This window comes from Elgaria multicarinata, chromosome 4 (assembly GCF_023053635.1).
Source record: "Elgaria multicarinata webbii isolate HBS135686 ecotype San Diego chromosome 4, rElgMul1.1.pri, whole genome shotgun sequence".
In the NCBI taxonomy this organism is placed as follows: Eukaryota; Metazoa; Chordata; class Lepidosauria; order Squamata; family Anguidae; genus Elgaria; species Elgaria multicarinata.
Genome location: NC_086174.1, coordinates 47,470,067 through 47,488,628, shown reverse-complemented (window position 1 = coordinate 47,488,628; position 18,562 = coordinate 47,470,067). Strand labels below are relative to the sequence as shown.

At 43.2% G+C, this 18,562-nt stretch overlaps 1 protein-coding gene across 1 annotated transcript in view; it reads right to left on the bottom strand.

Moving 5' to 3' along the window:
- Positions 1 to 1,406: 1,406 nt before the first annotated feature.
- MDGA1 (MAM domain containing glycosylphosphatidylinositol anchor 1) overlaps positions 1,407 to 18,562 on the bottom strand; it is a 311,837-nt gene continuing 294,681 nt past the window's right edge. Inside the window, exons 15-17 of the mRNA XM_063125616.1 lie at positions 9,954 to 10,078; positions 3,250 to 3,358; positions 1,407 to 2,066 (exon numbers count right to left, since the gene is read on the bottom strand). Of these exons, the coding sequence (XP_062981686.1) occupies positions 1,972 to 2,066; positions 3,250 to 3,358; positions 9,954 to 10,078 (329 nt within the window). The 3' untranslated portion in view covers positions 1,407 to 1,971. The remainder of the gene's footprint in view (positions 2,067 to 3,249; positions 3,359 to 9,953; positions 10,079 to 18,562) is intronic.

The window sequence follows — 18,562 nt, the reverse complement described above, 5'->3', positions numbered from 1 at the left end:
CCTCCAAATACGTATGTTATTAGCTGGAGAAGCCCAAATGTGTTGAGAAGCCTTTGAAGAAAGTTGGAAGGATGGCGGGGTTTCTATACCTAAAAAGAACTCTTACGTTGCTCTGGGAATACAAATGCCATTCACACGCTAGAAGTAATGGATGCCCTGGTGCAATGCGCACACTTGTGGTGAACTTCCCCCCACCCCACCCCCAATGCGTGCTGCTTATTATAGTAGGGGCACAGTAAGATTTAACCAGAGCTGTCCATTGCTATAACAAACTGCCTTTTTCACATTAAGTAGACCACTTCCTCCTGGCTTCATTTGAGTAGTTGGACCCAATGATTTTACAGGCTCAGTATTGCCCAGCTCAGGTTTGGGAGCGACAAACTTGCTTTCCTGAGATAACTTATTCTCTCACAGTGGTGGTAGGGTGGCATTCCTGAAAACAATTTAGTCTTTATCTCTGCCTGTATTCCATTTCACGTTGAAATCTGAATATATTCCTTTTAGAAACCAAGTGGTCTGCCTATCCCAATTCCTGTGAGTTTGGCCTGTTTTGTTTTCTGTTTTCTCTGATCATCACCAAGTTTGTGGGTGCCACCTGCCTTCCACCTCATCTTGCAACTGAGATACAGCTGTCTCATCCTTGAGTAGTAAATCAAGCACCATGTTATCGGCACCCTGCAATCAGTGGTATGCCAAGGGTAAGGTACTACAATTAACAAGTAACTATTGCAATTTCAGATGTCATAGGGGTGACCTACGGAGGGCTTAGGAGACGATTAAAGGTAGTATACGCTTTTCCCTGCAGTTAAAAAAAATGTTTGCGTTGGGTAGTTACAAAAAGGGAATGAGAGATAGATAAATTAACAACAGCAACAACAAAAAGCTGAAAGGAGATCCTTGCCTTAAGGCTTCTGTAGCCCATGCTTTGACATTGACTGACTGCAATGCCACCTTTCAGCCACCTTGCCTGGATCCCCAACCAAGAGGCCTTTTCTTTGAATCCCTGTGCTGGATTGACAATCTGCCTCTGTGACGGTGAAAAGAAAAGGACAAAGGGAGAGAGCTGAGCAGCTCGAGAAGGGGAAAAAAAGAGGGTGTGGAGGATGTCAACAGCTGATCCTGCAGCTTATGTCTGTCCCAGATTTCTCCATCCACCTCCACAATCCACAACAGGTCTGTATCTCTGCTTTGTTGAGCTGACGTCGGGGGCACAAAGGTGTGAAGGATGGGTCAAAGCAAATTGCACATGGATAAGTAAATACATGAGAGTCTTGGAAATGCATATGGAGACTCTGAAGCACATGCAGCGGGGGACAAGGTTCTATGGTCACCAGTACGCAGGGAAGGAGTGGCCCCCAATGGAGACGAGTGAGATGCTGCTTCAGAAGGGTGAGGCGATGCTGCAGCAGACAGGTGGTAGCAGAGCCAGTCAGGGAAAGGTCGTAAACACAGAGATCCGGAAGGGGAGCCCTGTGCTAGAATGTCTCCTATGCTGCGGCTCTGCAGTCAAGGAAGGTAACAGTTCTGGTAGAAATTTGTGCTTTAATATATTTTGTTTTTGTTTAAAACAAAAGTCCCCACTTCCCTGAGGAAGTCCCGTCCACTGTTCCCAGGGAAACGTGGTTTTCCCCCTTTCATTTATCCTTTTAAATAGCTTTTTTTATTCTCGTCTTTGTCTTTCATTCCAGTATCTGCATCTCTTCTTTCCATTGCTTCCTCCCTCTTTCTCTTGTGGTCTCTGTTTTTTATTATTATTATTAACATTTGTTTCATTTTTTAGACATTGACTTCCTCCAGGAATCCTTCAGGTTCTGAGCTGGATCCCCTTTGCGTGGTCATGCTTGTTAGTCTTTGGTAACGTACGGACACTTTGGTGTGCCAGTGAGGAGGGGGAGGAAGAGGAGCAGAGGTGACCCAAGTAGGAGAGGAGGAGGAATGTCTCAGTTAGAAGGTGGGAGCACTCGCTTGCTATCATCTGAGCAGTACATAAAGGAAGAAGAAGAGTAGCGGTGCGCAGAGGGAAGTTTTGTGTTGGGTGACGGCACCATTTCCTGGAAGGGCAACCGCTGTAGGGCAAGAAAAAGAGAAGCATTAGCCATGGGAAGTTTCTGTGCCTTGCAACATAAAGTAATTGTGGAATGAAGGGATGGTCTAAAGGATAGGATGGATCCCAGGAATGAATCATACTAGGCAAACTAGGCAGGCTGAATCCAGACTTGAAGACTGGAGCACAGAAATATGACAAGATGTCCAAGACAATGTTCAGTGAGAGACCATAGGACGCTGCCTTTTGACAGGTCAGATGTTTTGTTCACCTCGCTCAGCACTTTCTGCCCTGATGGTCAGTGGCCCTTCAGGGTTTCAGGCCACAGAGGTCTTCCTCAGCCCTTGCTACCTGATCCCTTTCTTAAAAAAGCAAGAGATGCCAAGGATTGATCCTGGGACATTCTGCATGCAAGGCATGTGCTTTACAATTGAGTTATTGTTCCCCCTCTACTTTAAGCATACTTTAATAAAAGCATCTAATTGAGTTCCGCTTACCACAGTCCTAAATGCATTTACTTTGAACTAAGTCTCATTGGAATGTTTCATGTCAATAAACGTTAATGAAAAACTAGCTTCCTCTCTGGCATGGGTGGTTTTGTGATAGTTATGGTGGGCGGAGGAGTGATTTCAGACAGATATGCACAGGGAAGATTTCTTCATAATTTTAGAAGAGGCCTTTCTGCTTCATGCTATATATTAAAATCAATAGAGGTTAACAACAACAACAACGAGATATCTAGCTTGTGTCCTGCGGCTACTGCTATAATTACTGTTTATCTCATAGATGTGGCGGTTTTTCCCCTAAAAAACCCGCTCATTTGTTTAACTACTGTGGCAAAGGTCCTGACAAATAATAAACCTTCTATTATTATGTGTGGCAAATTGGTTAAAAAGCAGGCAATTTTGAGGCATGATTCCCAGTTCTTGCTCTGACAGGTCACCTCAGAAATATTATTTCTTTGTTTGACACCACCTTGGCACAGTAAAGAGTGCAAGCATGCACTCCTTAGTCAATTATGAATCACACACACACACACACACACGAGAGAGAGAGAGAGAGAGAGAGAGAGAGAGAGAGAGAGAGAGAGAGAGAGAGAGATATGAAATAAGCACACACTCATGTTAATATGTAGAGCTTTCCCAACCTTTTCCTTGGAGTTTGGATACAAGTGTATGTATGCTACATGAAAGATAACAACACACCTTTATTTGGGACAATTGGCTTCCTTGGACAGTCACCCTTTTTCAGAGTGATGTCATCAATGGCAATATCTCCCTCGGAGCCTGTGCCACGGACACCTTCAAAGATGATCTGCAGGAAGAGAACATTAGAGTTGGAAAGGATCTCAATGGGCAATCCAGGGGTCCAACCTATACTGTCACAATGCCATTCACTAAGATGCGAATACAGTGATAGTGAAAATAACAACAGCAGCAGAATACAAAATTGTCTTTGGCCACTTTAGGTTCACCGTCTCCTATTATAAACTCAAGGATCAACTGAGAACACATGTTTAGGCTTATCATTCATTTGGCAAGTTCAGTAAGCAAAGCCACGCGGAAAGGTATAGCTACACTACAAATGTATATTGGTTTTATATCACTTTCAGTGGTCATGGCTTCCATCAAAGAATCCTGGTAATTGTACTTTGATGAGGTGCAGATAATTCTGTTAAAGGTTCCTAGCCCCACCCCTCAACAAATCTACAATTCCCAGAATCACCTGAGAAGAAATTATGGTGGTGTGTATGTGTGAACACACAGTTTTGTTTTCAGGGGCTGCCCCGGGGCTGTTCAAAACTTATGTCACACCTTTAAAAAGCCTTTTAAACACCCCGCATTACAATTTCTTACTCTAGTGCAGACTCACACTCAAAAATTATGTCACACATATCAGGACTTCCTAGTATTTATACAGTACAGACATGTTCCTAATGCTTGTACTGTCTAACACCATTTGTTAAATATAAAAGGAATTTTTTATATATATACACAACCACACAAGAGGTGCTGAAAATGAGTAGCAAGGAATTTTTTAAAAAAACAAAAAGTTCCAAAGTTAGCTTCCAGCAACTGTCTTCTCCCCCACTTCTTTATCAAAAATTGTGATATTTTCAGTATGACCTTGGTAGCTTCCATTTTTCCTTCAAAATGCCATGGAAAGCCATCACATCTGGGGTGCTTGGGGAGTAAAAAAAGTGGTTGTGGCCAATCAGCAGTCACTGAAGGGGGATCCTCATTATCATTGCTAAAAAAAATTAAAAAAGAGAAAAGAAGTACCCACTGCTGTTCCCACTAGTAAGAGTAACCTCAAGTTACTCTTAAAAAACATGTCCTCCATTGCCTCCAGTTTTGCCCCTTTCTCCAATTTTTGCCCCTGGCTCCAATTTGAGCCAGATGTATTTGCTGAGAACTTTTGGCTCAGCACAGAAGTTATACAGAGAAAGTAGAATCCTGATTTGGGTAGGGAGATAAGGAGGGACAGAAGAAGCCAGAGAGATTCAAGAAATAACTAGGATATGAGGACAGCGGAGAGGAAAAGTAGAATGGAACCTACTAAGATTAAATCAAATAATGAGTGTGAAAAGTAGAGAAGTCAAGGGAAAGCACCTGTGCAGTGGAATCCTGTGTGCGTTTACTCAAAGTACCACCATGATCAATGGGGTTTACTCCCAGGTACGTGTGTGCAGGATTAGACACTCCATTAGGAGTAAGCCCCACTACTAATTTCTGACTAGACATGCATAGGATTGTGCTGTAAATGTGCTGGAGAAGCAATCACATGAATGACATCAGGTTTCAACCAATCCATCCCTGCCTCTTCTCATGATTTTTTAAAAATCACATCTTTGCTCTTGTCTGTTTCATTCCTCGATATGACATATTTTACTGAATGGCCCTTCAAAGAGTCATTCCACACATACAGAATGACATTAGAATTTTGGACTGTACCCCTTCAGACTGTAAGTAGGGCTCTCTTACTTTTGAATGCTTCTCTCACCTAATAAGCTCTTTGCGTGGAGTTAACAAGCACATGCAGGGAGAAGGCAATGCAAAACCTTTCTGTCTGATGTGGTGGGTTATCTCAAGCAGGGAAGGGTTGGTTTTGTTTTTGCAGCCTGAAAGTACCATACAGAATTCTACCACATCATTCTCTAAATCAGAATGAGGATCTTTTTCTTGGAGGTTTGACAAAACCCAAGCCTGAGCATTTTTCACTTATGTTTTTTTGGAAGGGGATGTGTAAAAGAATTGTGGATGTGGATGTGTGCTTACATATTTTAATGGGTCATTATTATTTTGTTATCTACCACATGCCCTAGGTCAGGAAGGTCACTAAAACAACAGGCTAAGGAGGGAATGAGTCGAGCGGCTTCATTAGCCCCTGCTTGAGGCAGGAATGTCTGCTCCAGTGTTAAAAAATCTCTAGCCGACTCCTGTGAAGGCCACAGCTCTGTTACCCCCTCTGTCCTCCTGACTTTGGAATCACAGGGGACTCCTTCATCCTCGAAGCCTGACAGTTGCAGCTTCATTAGCCCATGCCACCCGTGCAGTTCCCATGGTTACAATACTTTATGGGCAGCTTAGGGCAGAGGCGCAGTCACCTCCCATTCCCAAAGGAACAGGCTCAACCTCTGCATTCATGTCCTATTATGTAAGAGAAGGATGCAAGCCGGCCGCAATCTGTCTTCACATGATATAAAGCCCCGAACAGAATCGACTAGCACTGTCCACATACTCAGAACCAGGTAGTTGCCTTGCTAGTCTCCTATTCCTCCTAAGGATAAAGACTGAAGGGATGTCTCTCTACATCACAGAGTTTATGAGATTTTCCCTCGTCCTCCTCTTCTGAGATTCTATCCCCTCCACCCTAAAACATCTATGCTCTTTTACAGGGCCAGCCCTCCCATGAGGCTGGGTGAAGCTCTTGCCTCATGCAACAGAGTGACAAATAGTGCTGCTTCCCCCACCCTACTCCCACCAGGAGGGCCCACAGCCATTCCAGTGGTGCTCTGGAGAGCCCTGCCAGCTGCTCTCCTGACAGGGAACATGCTACAGTGAGAGTGGCTGGCAGGGCTCTCTGGAACAGTCATGCTCTGGAGAGCCATGTCAGCTGAGAAAATGGCCAGTGCAGCTTTTCAGAAAGTCAGCCAAGCCAAAATGCCTGTGGCCAAGGGGCTTCTTCCTCAGAGCCCGGCATTGTGGGATGGATGTCCCAGATGGCCTGTACAGACAATCTCCGGGGACAACCCTCCCATACCTTGCTCTGAGGAAGGGCAGCCATTTTGGTCTGGTGGGCTCTTTGAAGAGTGACATTGGCTACTTTCTCTGGTTGTGTGGCTCAGTGGTACAGGGAAGGGGAGATGCGACATGGTGATGATGATAAGGGATGAAACGGAGGAAGGGGAAGGGGGGTGGGAGGTGTATGATGCGGTAAAGGGACGGGGACGCAACACAGGGAGGGGTGCGACATGGAGGCAGTATTTTGTGCAGCCACCACAAAAAAATATAGGATCATGGAATTGTGGAGTTATAAGGGACCGCAAGGATCATCTAGTCCAACCCTCTGCAATGTGTAGGAAAACCAATTAAACCATTCATGAGAGGTAGCCCTCCCATGAAGGCTACCATGAAGCCCTCCCATTTTATCTTCTTAAAATCCTCCAGAGATGGAGAACCCACGACCTCCGTAGGTAGACTGTTCCACTGTTGTACAGATCTGACCATCAGGAAATTACCCATTATTTTGGGTACTAATTTCTGTGGCAATGAAAATAGTTCTTGACCATCTTCCCTGTGTTTATTTCTAAAAATGTCTTTGAGGCAGTGTGGTCCACCACTGCACTACTCCTGCGCAAGAACACGTATCTTGACAGATACTTTTTTCATTAAAGTAGCGAGCCGCTAAATAGTTATTCCTCTTGCAATGCAATCCTATACTTTTCTACTCAGGCATCAATCCCATTGAATTCAATGGGGTTCACTCCCAGGTAAGTTGATATAGGATTGCAACCTTATTCGTCCATAACAAAACTATTTCCTCCTTCATCTCTCTATCTGTTATGTACAAACTCAGTATTACACTATGGTCAGTTAAACGTTAGGTGGGAGAGTGATACAGCAACTTAAATTTGTCCGTAGGGCACTTGATGCAATCTTTTGGAAATGCTCCAGGTTCATTTCCAGTTCTTGTGGCCTGACAAAAAGCAGATGGGCCAGATAGTAGGAAAACATTTTTTTTTGCCCTATATAAGCCTCATGGCACACCTCCAAATGGCAACATTAATGTGTGTATCTGGAAACCAGTGTTCATGAGCATTGCTATTTATGTTCCCATCACTGTCAAATCTAAATGGTCCAGAATTCAGAAACATTACTACAGAAATGAAAACCATGCCTAGCTCGTGAGTCAAACCAATATAGGCTGGAGCAGGCTCATAAGCAACCGAGTGATAACAAATTAGTTGCCCATCCCTGTCGTCATTAAGCGCACAGCAATAACTGAGCTACAAGCAATGAACAGCACACTCACAAGTAACTAGATTATTGTTTTATGGCACCCAAAAGCATGCTATGCACTTCAGAGCTAAGTAAAAATAAAGCCAATGCACACAGCCGTGCTGCATCCATGCATTCATAGGGGATCATTCACCAAACAAAGAAAATGAGATGCTGGGCGTAAAATTCACAATAAACTCTCCTGGAACAAACACCTGTGGGTTTTGTAGGGCACAAAAGGAAATGGGCAAAATAACAAATGTGTGTCGCCCTAAAAAAAACTCTCAGACAAATTGATATCAGTTTTATACCTGTCCAACAGGGATGGTTCCCCCCCCCCCAAAAAAAAATTCATGGGAACTGTGGTTTGCCGTAGATGCTGAGAAACATTTTGTTACGTCCCTAGCCCCACCCAACCCCTGAATTACAGTTCCCAGAATTCCTTGAGGCCCAAAAATGACTGTTAGAACAGCTTAAGTCTGCAGTCTAAAATCACTGTTACATTTCCCCCCCCCCCCCCCAACCGCATCACAGAACAACAGAGCTCTGCCTCTGTCTCTACACTGGGGGATTCTAGAGTCTAGGTTGCAAAGCTTTGGCATTAAATCAAAATGTAAAAACACAAAGAAAATGTTAGACTCTGACTGCACACATTTACCAAATCATCCCAAGGAAGTGCTACTGGGTGTCACTTCACATTACCCAAATATCCTGTCTCTAGCTATGACATTTACAGCAATCTTACTAATATGGATCTATTATAAACAACAACAACAACAACAACAACAACAACAACAACATGCCGGGTTCATAGCTCACAAGGAACCTTCTCTTCCCATGGATGGTCTCAATGCTGGAACAAGGCATTATGGGAAACATGGTTGCCTATGAACGTAGCAGCCCTGGGTTTTCTCATTTGTCCCTTGATAATGTTTACTAATGGAACCGGAATCAGTGTACTTGTACACTTTGACACCTCACCTGGCTGCTGTTTGTGGGGTTAGGGAAACCTGCAGTGCAGTGACATCACGTCATCCTATATCCTAACAGTGAACATCCCCTGAGCGTGGCACCATCCTGGTAAAGAACATAGCTGGCTGGAACCCTGAATAGCATTCAACACTGCAACATTCATTTGCAGGTCTCATGGCAATATCTTTCCAGGGTTTCAGACCAGAGTCGTTGCCAGCCCTATATGGAGTAGCCAGGGATTAAACCTGGGATCTTTGTCTTGCAAAGCATATGCGCTACCACTGAACTATGACTGTTCCCCAAGTTACATGTCCCCCTGTTGGGGAATTGATGCCTCATCTCCCATGTGGCAGGCAAGGATACTTAACACTATAGTAATGAGGTGGTGAGAGGGCGCATTGGTGCCTCAAGCCCCCCAAACTCCTGCAGGGTTGTGCCACATTATTCCCATGCGGGGTTTATATGGATCATCGAGGGAGCTGCTGCCACTCCCAGCACCACTGCCCATCCCTCCCTGGCTCCCCCCCCTTACCTTGTGGGGATTGAAGCCAAGGGAAAGGAGAACTTTGCCCCCAGCAAAAGGGAGACTTCTCCCCACGCTGGAGACAACATGGGGGCGTTGCGGTGTCCATTTGGCTCGCTGGCTCCCTCCCTCCCCAGGGGTCACCATCCACCTGGCCATGCCTCCACCTTGCTCCGGAGTGGCAAAAGACGATTGATGAACCATCCTTGCTTCGCTCTGGAGAAAAAAGTCAGGGTAAGTCCCTGACGTTTTTACTTCAGAGCTTTGGGGGAATGACCCGGGATAGTTCCGCAGTGGCTGCTGCATCATATAAGCGCTACTGCAGAGCCACCCCGGGGCCTTCCCCACATATAGACAGCCCCCCAAGTGAGCTTACAACTGAGTGGGGATTTGAACCCAAGCTTCCCTAGCCATTGCTCAACACTCTATCCACCACACCACACTGCAGGGCTGATGCTTTTGGCAGCCGCCAGCCACATATCTCCCATAACATCTACTTCCAGCCACAGTCAGACCCATTCATCAATGACAAGGCTGTAGGTACATGACAGCTGTCACAGCAACTGCTCAAGCCATATATTAGTGTACACAAGCTTCAGTACCACCATAAAGATCCACAGCTGGGGGAATGCAGGCATCTCACAAGCTAGCCTATAACAGAAGGCCAATAACTGGTCTATTGCTCTTGAGCAAATGTTGCAGGTAGTAACCTGGTGCTCAAACAACAATGTTATCTGACCATTGAGGAGAGAAATAGCCTGCATGCTAATATGCTCTCATGAGCCCTTTGATGCTGGCTTGTTTTCAACAGTGAACAGGCTTTAGGTCCCCTTTTTTCCATTGGCCTTGCTAATCCATGCCAGACATCTATGTGAGTTGACATTTGCCTGTAGGTCCCCAAGTATCTGCTTACCTGGAAAGGTCCGGCAGGGTTGATAGGTACATGTGCTTGTTGCCAGGTATTTCCTTTATCCCCTTTGAGTGACAACGCTTGAGTGGGCTGTTTATTCTTCACGTGAACCAAGAGATTTAAGGAGCCTGTAAGAGAGTGGCACCGGACACTGGAGTCACACTACTTCTCTACTGCAACCTCTTCCTTTCTCTTAGGGGTCAATCTACATTTGCATCCATGCTACATCTTGCACATTGGGCCTTCCACTGAATTAAGGATATATGAACACAAGCTATTAAAAAACCCACCCACCTTTCTTTACGGTACGTAGGAAGGAAAGACACCAACTCCAAAGAAATTTTCCACCCGATTTATGAAATGTTCTATTAGTTTTTAGATTCTATATTACTCTCTTGACCTGCCTGTGAACCAAATTGCAATCCAACCCAAACCATAACTACCAGTTGCATCCCACTTTCTAACTTTCATGTTAGGCCCACGGGCTGGAGGTTTCCCATCCCTGTTCTACATACTGGGTAGGGGCAATAGAAAGATGAATTCAGAGTCAATTACCCTTCTTTGTACAACCCCTTCCCTTGAATCAAGTGGCAGCTGTTAAGCCTGTGTCCTGGCAGCTGATGACCCATGAACTCCAATAAGCGATCTATTTGGCAGGGCCCGTGTTTGACATGCCTCCTGCAAGGAGAAAGGTGCATTGCCTACCATGTCGTAATTTACTGTTCTTCTGTTAGGAATGGTTAATGAAGTGGCTCTCACAGGGTCAGCAGTACAAATGTGCTACAACTGGCCCAAGGTCACATGAGCTGGATAAAATCAACAACAATCTAAAATTGCCAGGTACTAAATGAATCATCTAAGAAATCTATGTGACTGTAGTTGGAATCTGATTCTGCTATGCAGCTAATGAGCCAATCCTATACATGTTAACACAGAATAAAGTCCTACAACTCCCAGCATGTTTAGGAGTTGGAGGACTTTTTTCTGTCTAAACTTGTACAGGACTGTATCCTGAGTCTGTCTGGAAAATGGACTTAAAATGTAATTAAATTATGGAACTCACAACCACAAGATGTAGTGATGGCCACCAATTTGGATGGCTTTAAAAGGGGGTTGGATAAATTCCTGGAAGCGAAGGCTGTCAATGACTACTAGCCCTGATGGTTGTGTGCTACCTCCAGTATTTGAGGCAGTAAGCCTGTGTGCACCAGTTGCTGGGGAAGATGGGTGGGAGGGTGCTATTGCACCATGTCCTGCCATGGTGGTCCCTGGCCGATGGCTGGTTGGCCACTGTGTGAACAGAGTGCTGGACTAGATGGACCCTTGCTCTGACCCAGCAGGGCTCTTCTTATGTTCTTATGACTTGCAATTGCTCTTTGGTAACTTAAGTGTGGTGTAGTGGTTAGATTGGCGGAAAAGGATTGGGGAGACCCATATTCAGGTTTCCATCAGACCATGGAGCTCACTGGATGGCCAGTCAAAATCTCTCAGCCTAACCTACCTCACGGCATTATTGTGAGGATGAAGGGAGATAGGAAAAAGATGTATTCTGAGGAACAGCAGGATAAAAATGCAATTAAATAATAAGGCTAACGTTTATTATATCGATAACGTTTTATGTGGTTTCTGATTTGCCTTAAATATATGTCTCTCATTTTGGTTCTGGTTGGTCTGAAGTTACTGAGAAATTATATTGACTAAAAAGGGTGGATAGTGAGCCTGGAAATAAAGTAATATATTTTGACTCTCATCAGTCCCAGGTTATTGCTGTTTGGTGGGTCCCGGGTGTCCCCTCTTTAATGGAGTGTGTGTGTGTGGTAGTAGGTATTACCTACCTGTGTTATGGTGACTGCAGCATCTTTCTGAGGACTACAATGTCAGGATTCAAACCAAAGAATGCAGCCCAATTCTGGTCACCTCAGAACTGTGACTGAGGGGAAGGAGATGTCAGACTATAATAACAGGGCAGCCCTGGCTTTGTGACCCTGGATACAAAGACTACTGAAGCTCACTCTGCATTATGGAGAGGCTGACTTTTTCTTAACTAGAAAACTTGATTAAAATGAATGCTTTAAAGCACAACTTTCTGCTTGGTGAATTAAATCACTGATTTAAGCTACTGATTTAAATCAGTCCACACTGGAACCAATTGTTGTCTCAATCAACTAAAAAGTAAAGAGATTTCCTTGACAAGGCCTTATCTACAGAGCCTCTACTTTGAATAGGCGGACAGCAACAGAGCATAGCAAGCAGATTCCTTATCATCATCATCATCATCATCATCATCATCATCATTGGGTTGGATATTGTCTTTTCTTGGCTCCTTCCTCTGTTATAAACTCCACATCCTAGTACAGCAGTATTTAATTTTACCATTCAAGAAAGACATTAATCTACCAAAAGAGGATGTCACAGTAGGAGGTGGGCCTAAACCAAAATCCCATTCCAAATATTTGACTTCTGCTGCACTATGAATGTGTACCCTTTTCTTCAGCTGTCATCTGCACTTATATTTAACTTTTTCCTGCTGGGGTGGGTTAGGAATGTAGGAAGCTGCCTTATCCTAAGTCAGAGGTCTGTCTTCACAGTAAAGAAATGTGTGAAGCCATGGCATAACACTTGAAAGATGGCCTGTTTTCATATGCACCTAGTCAGTTGTACACGAAGATCTTAAAGGGGGGGGCTCCTGTGGGTGAACCACCCAGGGAGCTTCGGCTATTGGGTGGTATAAAAATGCAATAAATAAAATAAATAACTATTGTCTTTTTGGTGCCAGGGAACCACCTTTTTATTTTCCTGATATTTTTACATGCAATGGCAATCACGCTGGCTATTTTATGCTGCTTTTATATCTTTGCAGCTTTTAGGTTAGTATATCTTTTCATTTTAATAATTTAATTCTTTTTATATACTGTTCTGGGAATGTAACTGAAAGGCATTCTTAACCAAAATAAATAAATAAACAAACCAGCAAACAAAGAGATAAATAGATATAGTGATATGACTGCACTAGACTGGACGATTCTTTGTCACAACAGCCCATTTGAACAACTTTTGCAGGCTACTGTATAATTTGACATAGATTGCAGTACCAAAACAATACAACAATACCTCCCCCCTGCGATTTTCTATATATTTAATTTAAGGTTATTTTATGAATTAAGTTGTTTGTGAACTTAGGGTATCTCATGTGACTGCAAAACCTCAAAAGGGTGGCTTTCCGTAGTGCAAAATCATGCTGCTCCCTGCATCTGTGCTCTCCATTTGTGTAGGAGGGTTGGAGAATTATGACTCCATCAGGGGTACCCAACCCTTTTGGTCCCGAGGGCTGCATTTGGTCTCTGCTGGGGTGGCAGGGCCCACACATGTATGTGCACACACACACAGAGGCACATTTACATATAACTCACACACAATATACAACTCACTCTAAGATGCACACACCACTCACTCAAACCAAACTCCTGCCTGAGAGCATTTCCAAGGCCTGGTACCTGCTTTGATCAGATAAAACCAACATTCCTCCCAGGAAGCTCAGTTCTGAGATCACCCAGCCATCCAGGAACCCTGGCTCCCAGCCGTTCTCCCTTCTCTAATCCACTCTCTACGAATCCAGGCTCTACGGTTCCTGCCATCGAAACCATGACGCTAGAGTGCCATCGAAAACAGACAGTAGCCTTCAAGCACTGCTTCCTGGGATGCTCCAGGGCTTCTAGGCGGGAACCAGAGAGCTCGTTTCTAGAGTACTTCTCCTTTTTTGTGTTTTTTTTTCCTGGGGCACTTCTGGGCGGGGTGTGTGTGTGTGTGTGTGTGTGTGTGTGTGTGTACCAAACAGGGCTTTCTGTGCTCCTGGGTTAGACAAAACAGTGAGGATTTTTTTGCAGCAGGAAGTAGCTGGAATCATGTTTGGTGAAAAGCAGTCCTTTGAAATGAAGGGGAGCTTCCCAAGCAGAGAGGATCCAAACAAATATCTTCAACATCTTCAATCACTGCTGCATATCCAAGGGCATATTTTTAAAAACATCCTACTCTGACGGTTATACATATCTCTGCAGCCTTACCTTAAGTAAGGCATAGAATCCTTACTTAAGTAGGCATAGAATCCAATAAATTAGAAATCTTAAACAATCAAACAGAGAAACACACAAATGTATCTCCACACAATCAGGCTGACACATAATCATGTGGAACAACTTTTGACTACTTCTGATGGACTTGTAACACAAGAACTTGTTTCATTCTCCAAGTATTACCTGATCTAAACCCACTCCACTGCAACTTGAAGTTATTTCTTCTTGTCCTTCTCACAGCGGCAAATAGTTATTCTTCCCTTTTTAAATATTTGAATGTCACCCTTAATATCTGAGGGGGTTGAGTGAATATGTCTGGCATTTTTGTTTGCCTACTTTCTGGATCCTTTTCAATCTGGATTCCGTCCTTTGCATTCCACTGAAACAGCCCTTACTAAGATTACCAATGATCTTCTTATTGCCAAGTCTAAAGGCCTTTATTCTGTTCTTATTCTCCTTGATCTAACTGCAGCCTTTGACACGGTTGATCACGATCTTCTTTTGGATTCCCTTCATGACCTTGGATTTTGTGGCTCTGTCTATAACTGGTTTGCCTCCTATCTAACGGGTCGCTCTTTCAGCGTGTTGGCTAATGGCAGCTAGTCTTCTTCTTTTCCCCTTTCAGTAGGGGTTCCCCAAGGCTCGGTGCTTGGCCCGTTGTTGTTTTCTTTTTACATGTTGCCCTTGGGTAATCTTATTCAATCTCATGGCCTCCAATATCATCTGTATGCCGATGATACACAATTATATCTTTCATCTCCGGATCTTTCTCCTGATGTTCACGATCGTATCTCGGCATGTCTTTCAGATATCTCAGCTTGGTTGCTTCATCGTCGTTTGAAACTTAATATGGCAAAGACTGAATTGCTTGTTTTTCCTCCTAAACCTTCTCATCTCTCATTCTCTCTTACTGTCAATGATGTTACACTTACTCCAGTCAAGGAAGCTCGTAGTCTTGGCTTTATATTTGATTCCTCGCTCTCCTTTATTCCTCATATTGAGGCAGTAGCTAAATCCTGTCATTTTTTCCTGTATAATATTGCCAGGATTCGATCATTTTTGTCTGTCTCTTCTGCCAAGACGCTTGTTCATGCATTGGTTATTTCTCGGTTGGACTACTGCAACCTTCTTCTCACTGGCCTTCCTTCTTCTCACATCAGTCCATTGGTTTCTGTTCACCACTCTGCTGCTAAGATCATCTTCTTGGCTCGCCGCTCTGCCCATGTTACTCCACTTCTGAAATCTCTTCATTGGCTTCCAATTCACTTCAGAATCCAATATAAACTTCTCCTGTTGACTTACAAAGCTTTTCACTGTCTAGCTCCTTCCTATCTTTCCTCTCTCATCTCACACTATTGCCCCGCTCGTGCTCTTCGCTCCTCTGATGCCATGTTTCTCACCTGCCCAGGGGTCTCTACTTCCCTTGCTCGGCCTCGTCCATTTTCTTCTGCTGCCCCTTACGTCTGGAACGCTCTTCCAGAACATTTGAGAACTACAAGCTCAATCGCAGCTTTTAAAGCTCAGCTAAAAACTTTTCTTTTTCCTAAAGCTTTTAAAACTTGATTTTGCTCTGACTTTTATACTGCCTGTTTGGTGCATTCTCTTCCCCTCCTTATTGTTTTATTATGATTTTATTAGAATGCAAGCCTCTTGCTATTTATTGTTTTACTCTGTACAACACCATGTACATTAATGGTGCTATATAAATAAATAAATAATAATAATAATAATAATCACCATCATCACATCACCATCACCATCACCATCACCACATCATCATCATCATCATCATCAATGATCATGAGTTTTGGGATCTTATTTAAGCTGTCTTTTGATTTTTTTTAAAAAAAATAACAGTGCTTCAAATTTACAGTTGACAGAGACTAGAAAAGCATGATCTGTAGATAAAGTAAATGTGATATATGAACTGGTCAATGATTGGCTTATAAATATTTTGGAAGGCAACTTTTATAATTTAAAAGAGGATGATTACAATCATGTATTTTAAGTAAAATATTGTTATTTCTGGGTTTTGCAACAGTATTTCCTTCCCTACTCATAAGAGACAGATATTTAAAATTATATCACATTTTAAAGAGGCAAAAGTTACTACCTTTTTGTGTTATTACAAGTGGTACATTTAAAATATTTTATGATTATTAACATGATGTCTTGTGAACATTTTGTATGTCTTAAAGAGACAGAGTAGGATTAGGAGCACTTATTAAGTGCTTATTAAGTAATATATAATTAGTGCTTCATTTTGCAAAGCTTAAAACACCTGCTTTTTTCCACACCTGTAGATTTTTTCCTTTTCTTGTGCCTCTTGATAGATGTGCCCCCTCTTCACCTTGCCTTAAAAGTCTCAACCATGCTAAGAACCATGAGTTTTAGATGATCTCTGCTTGATGTACAGAATGTATAGATTTTATGGGTGTCTAATGAGAAGCAAGCCCCATTGAACTCAGTGGACTTACTTCTAGGTAAGTGGGTATAGGATTGCAGCCTTAAGTGCTCAAGTCAGAATTCAGTTAACCAGATGTCCACAGGCTTGGAACTACATATATGTTACTCTTTTGCGATATTCACAGGCTCTTAATGTCAAAATGTCCACTTGCAGAACACCACCAGTGACTTTCTTTAATTAATATCTGATAACCAAACTTCATGCCAGAAAAAAATGATTCACCTAAGTCATGTCTGCTGTATCTTTGCTGATTAGGTGGTGTTAGGCATCTGAAGCAAGAGTGCCACAAGCAGAAAACGGTGAAAGCTGAGCCAATAATCATATAGAAAATGTTTCATATGAACTTGCTCTTCTTCTCAAATGTGTTGTATTAAGGAGGAGGGAAGCGTCCTACTATCTACAGTTCTGGAAGGAACCCTGGGATACTACATATGGTTCTGGATGCTTTGCTGTCAGAAAACCATAGATAAAATGGAGGAAGTTCAGAGGTGTGTAATAAAGATGATGAATGTCTCTGCTCTGGGTGGCTAAGCCACAAAGACTGGTGTAAAAAAGAATGAAATCTATATAACTTGGCTAAGAAATGACGTTTATTGTCTAGACATATTCACAGGGTCATAGCATTAATGAGAGAGTCAGAGATAAAGAAAGAGAAAGAGAGAGAGAGATTAGCTTTATCTATGAATAGGGCAAAGCCACAAGTCTGCTGCATGCTTGACCTGCATGATATGCACAATGCCATGCCCTCATCTGCATTACAGTCAGATGTGGGTATGGTATTAATGCAAGCCAGGTATGTATGGTCAGAGAAGTAGTACTGGCGTGGATTGTTCCTGTTTAAAGATTTGCATGTTTTCTCATGCATGTTCTATGCTACTGCTAAAGTGGGAGTGCAGATTTGCAAATGGAGGATATGCTCTTTGACTTTGTCTGTGCTGCTACTCAAACCAACAGCATTGTTTTTACACCTCGCACTCACCATATTCCCCCCATCACTCAATTGCTACAAAATCCTAAAGACACCCCATTACACAGCAGAGAAACCATCTCATGCTAAAAATGTTTTTGCCTGTCCCCACTTGAGGAGGATTGCTCATTTGCCACTTTAATAAATTGTGTTTTTTTAAAAGCATCTTTTAAACTCAAAGAAAATATGCACCCAGGCTTTGCACCTTGGATAGCTCCTTTAGAGTTCTGACTGGTTCTGAGTGAAACCCTGAGTGGATTCATGGCCCCACTGACATCACAGCCACCAGCCTCCACTGTTCTGTGATAACAGCAGCATCTAAGTTGTGAGCAATTATATATGCAAACTGTATCGCAAATTGGTCGCTGTGGCCTCCAGGATTTCCATATCATGGGTCCCACATGAAGGAGGTGTCTCACCACTTGAAAGAGTGCTGCTGGTTTACATTATGCAGTTCAATCTTATTTGCCATTTATGTTCTAGTTCTTGTCCCAATTGATTCATTGGCCTTGATTCTTCTAAATATCAAGGAGCCAACATGGCTTTACCATTCAGATGAGAACGTTTGGGAGCAACTATATTGATAACTTGTCATTTCATTCCAGGTACAGACCAAAACTTCAGCAGCAGGATTGCTGGTCAAAACTGCAGGAAACTCCCTCAGAGACATCAGGAAACCATCCAGTTCCATCAAACTCTGGAAGGTGGCACAAAGGCCAAACCTGATCAGACAGTGATCTGTCCATGACAGTAGAGTCTCATTGTTGGCTTTCCCATCCACAATCACTTTCCCTCTATTGAATACAGAACACTAGATCTAGCATATCTCTTGCTGTATATGTTGGGCTTGATACAATTTGAGGCAGGCTTATGGTTGTCATGGCAACCACGAAATCCCAAGCTGTTCCAGATAAGGTGTCCTTGAAGTGTTTATTGCAGTTCCCATGGCCCCAAAACCTTGGGTTTTCAACACTACTTCCCAGACTACTTCCGTCAGCTCAGGCAGGGAGACAGCGGGGTTGATGGTACAATAATAGAATCTCAGTTCTGTCTCGGAATTCCCAACATGAGGTAGAAACACTCTAAATTGGTAAACTGCACCTTGAAT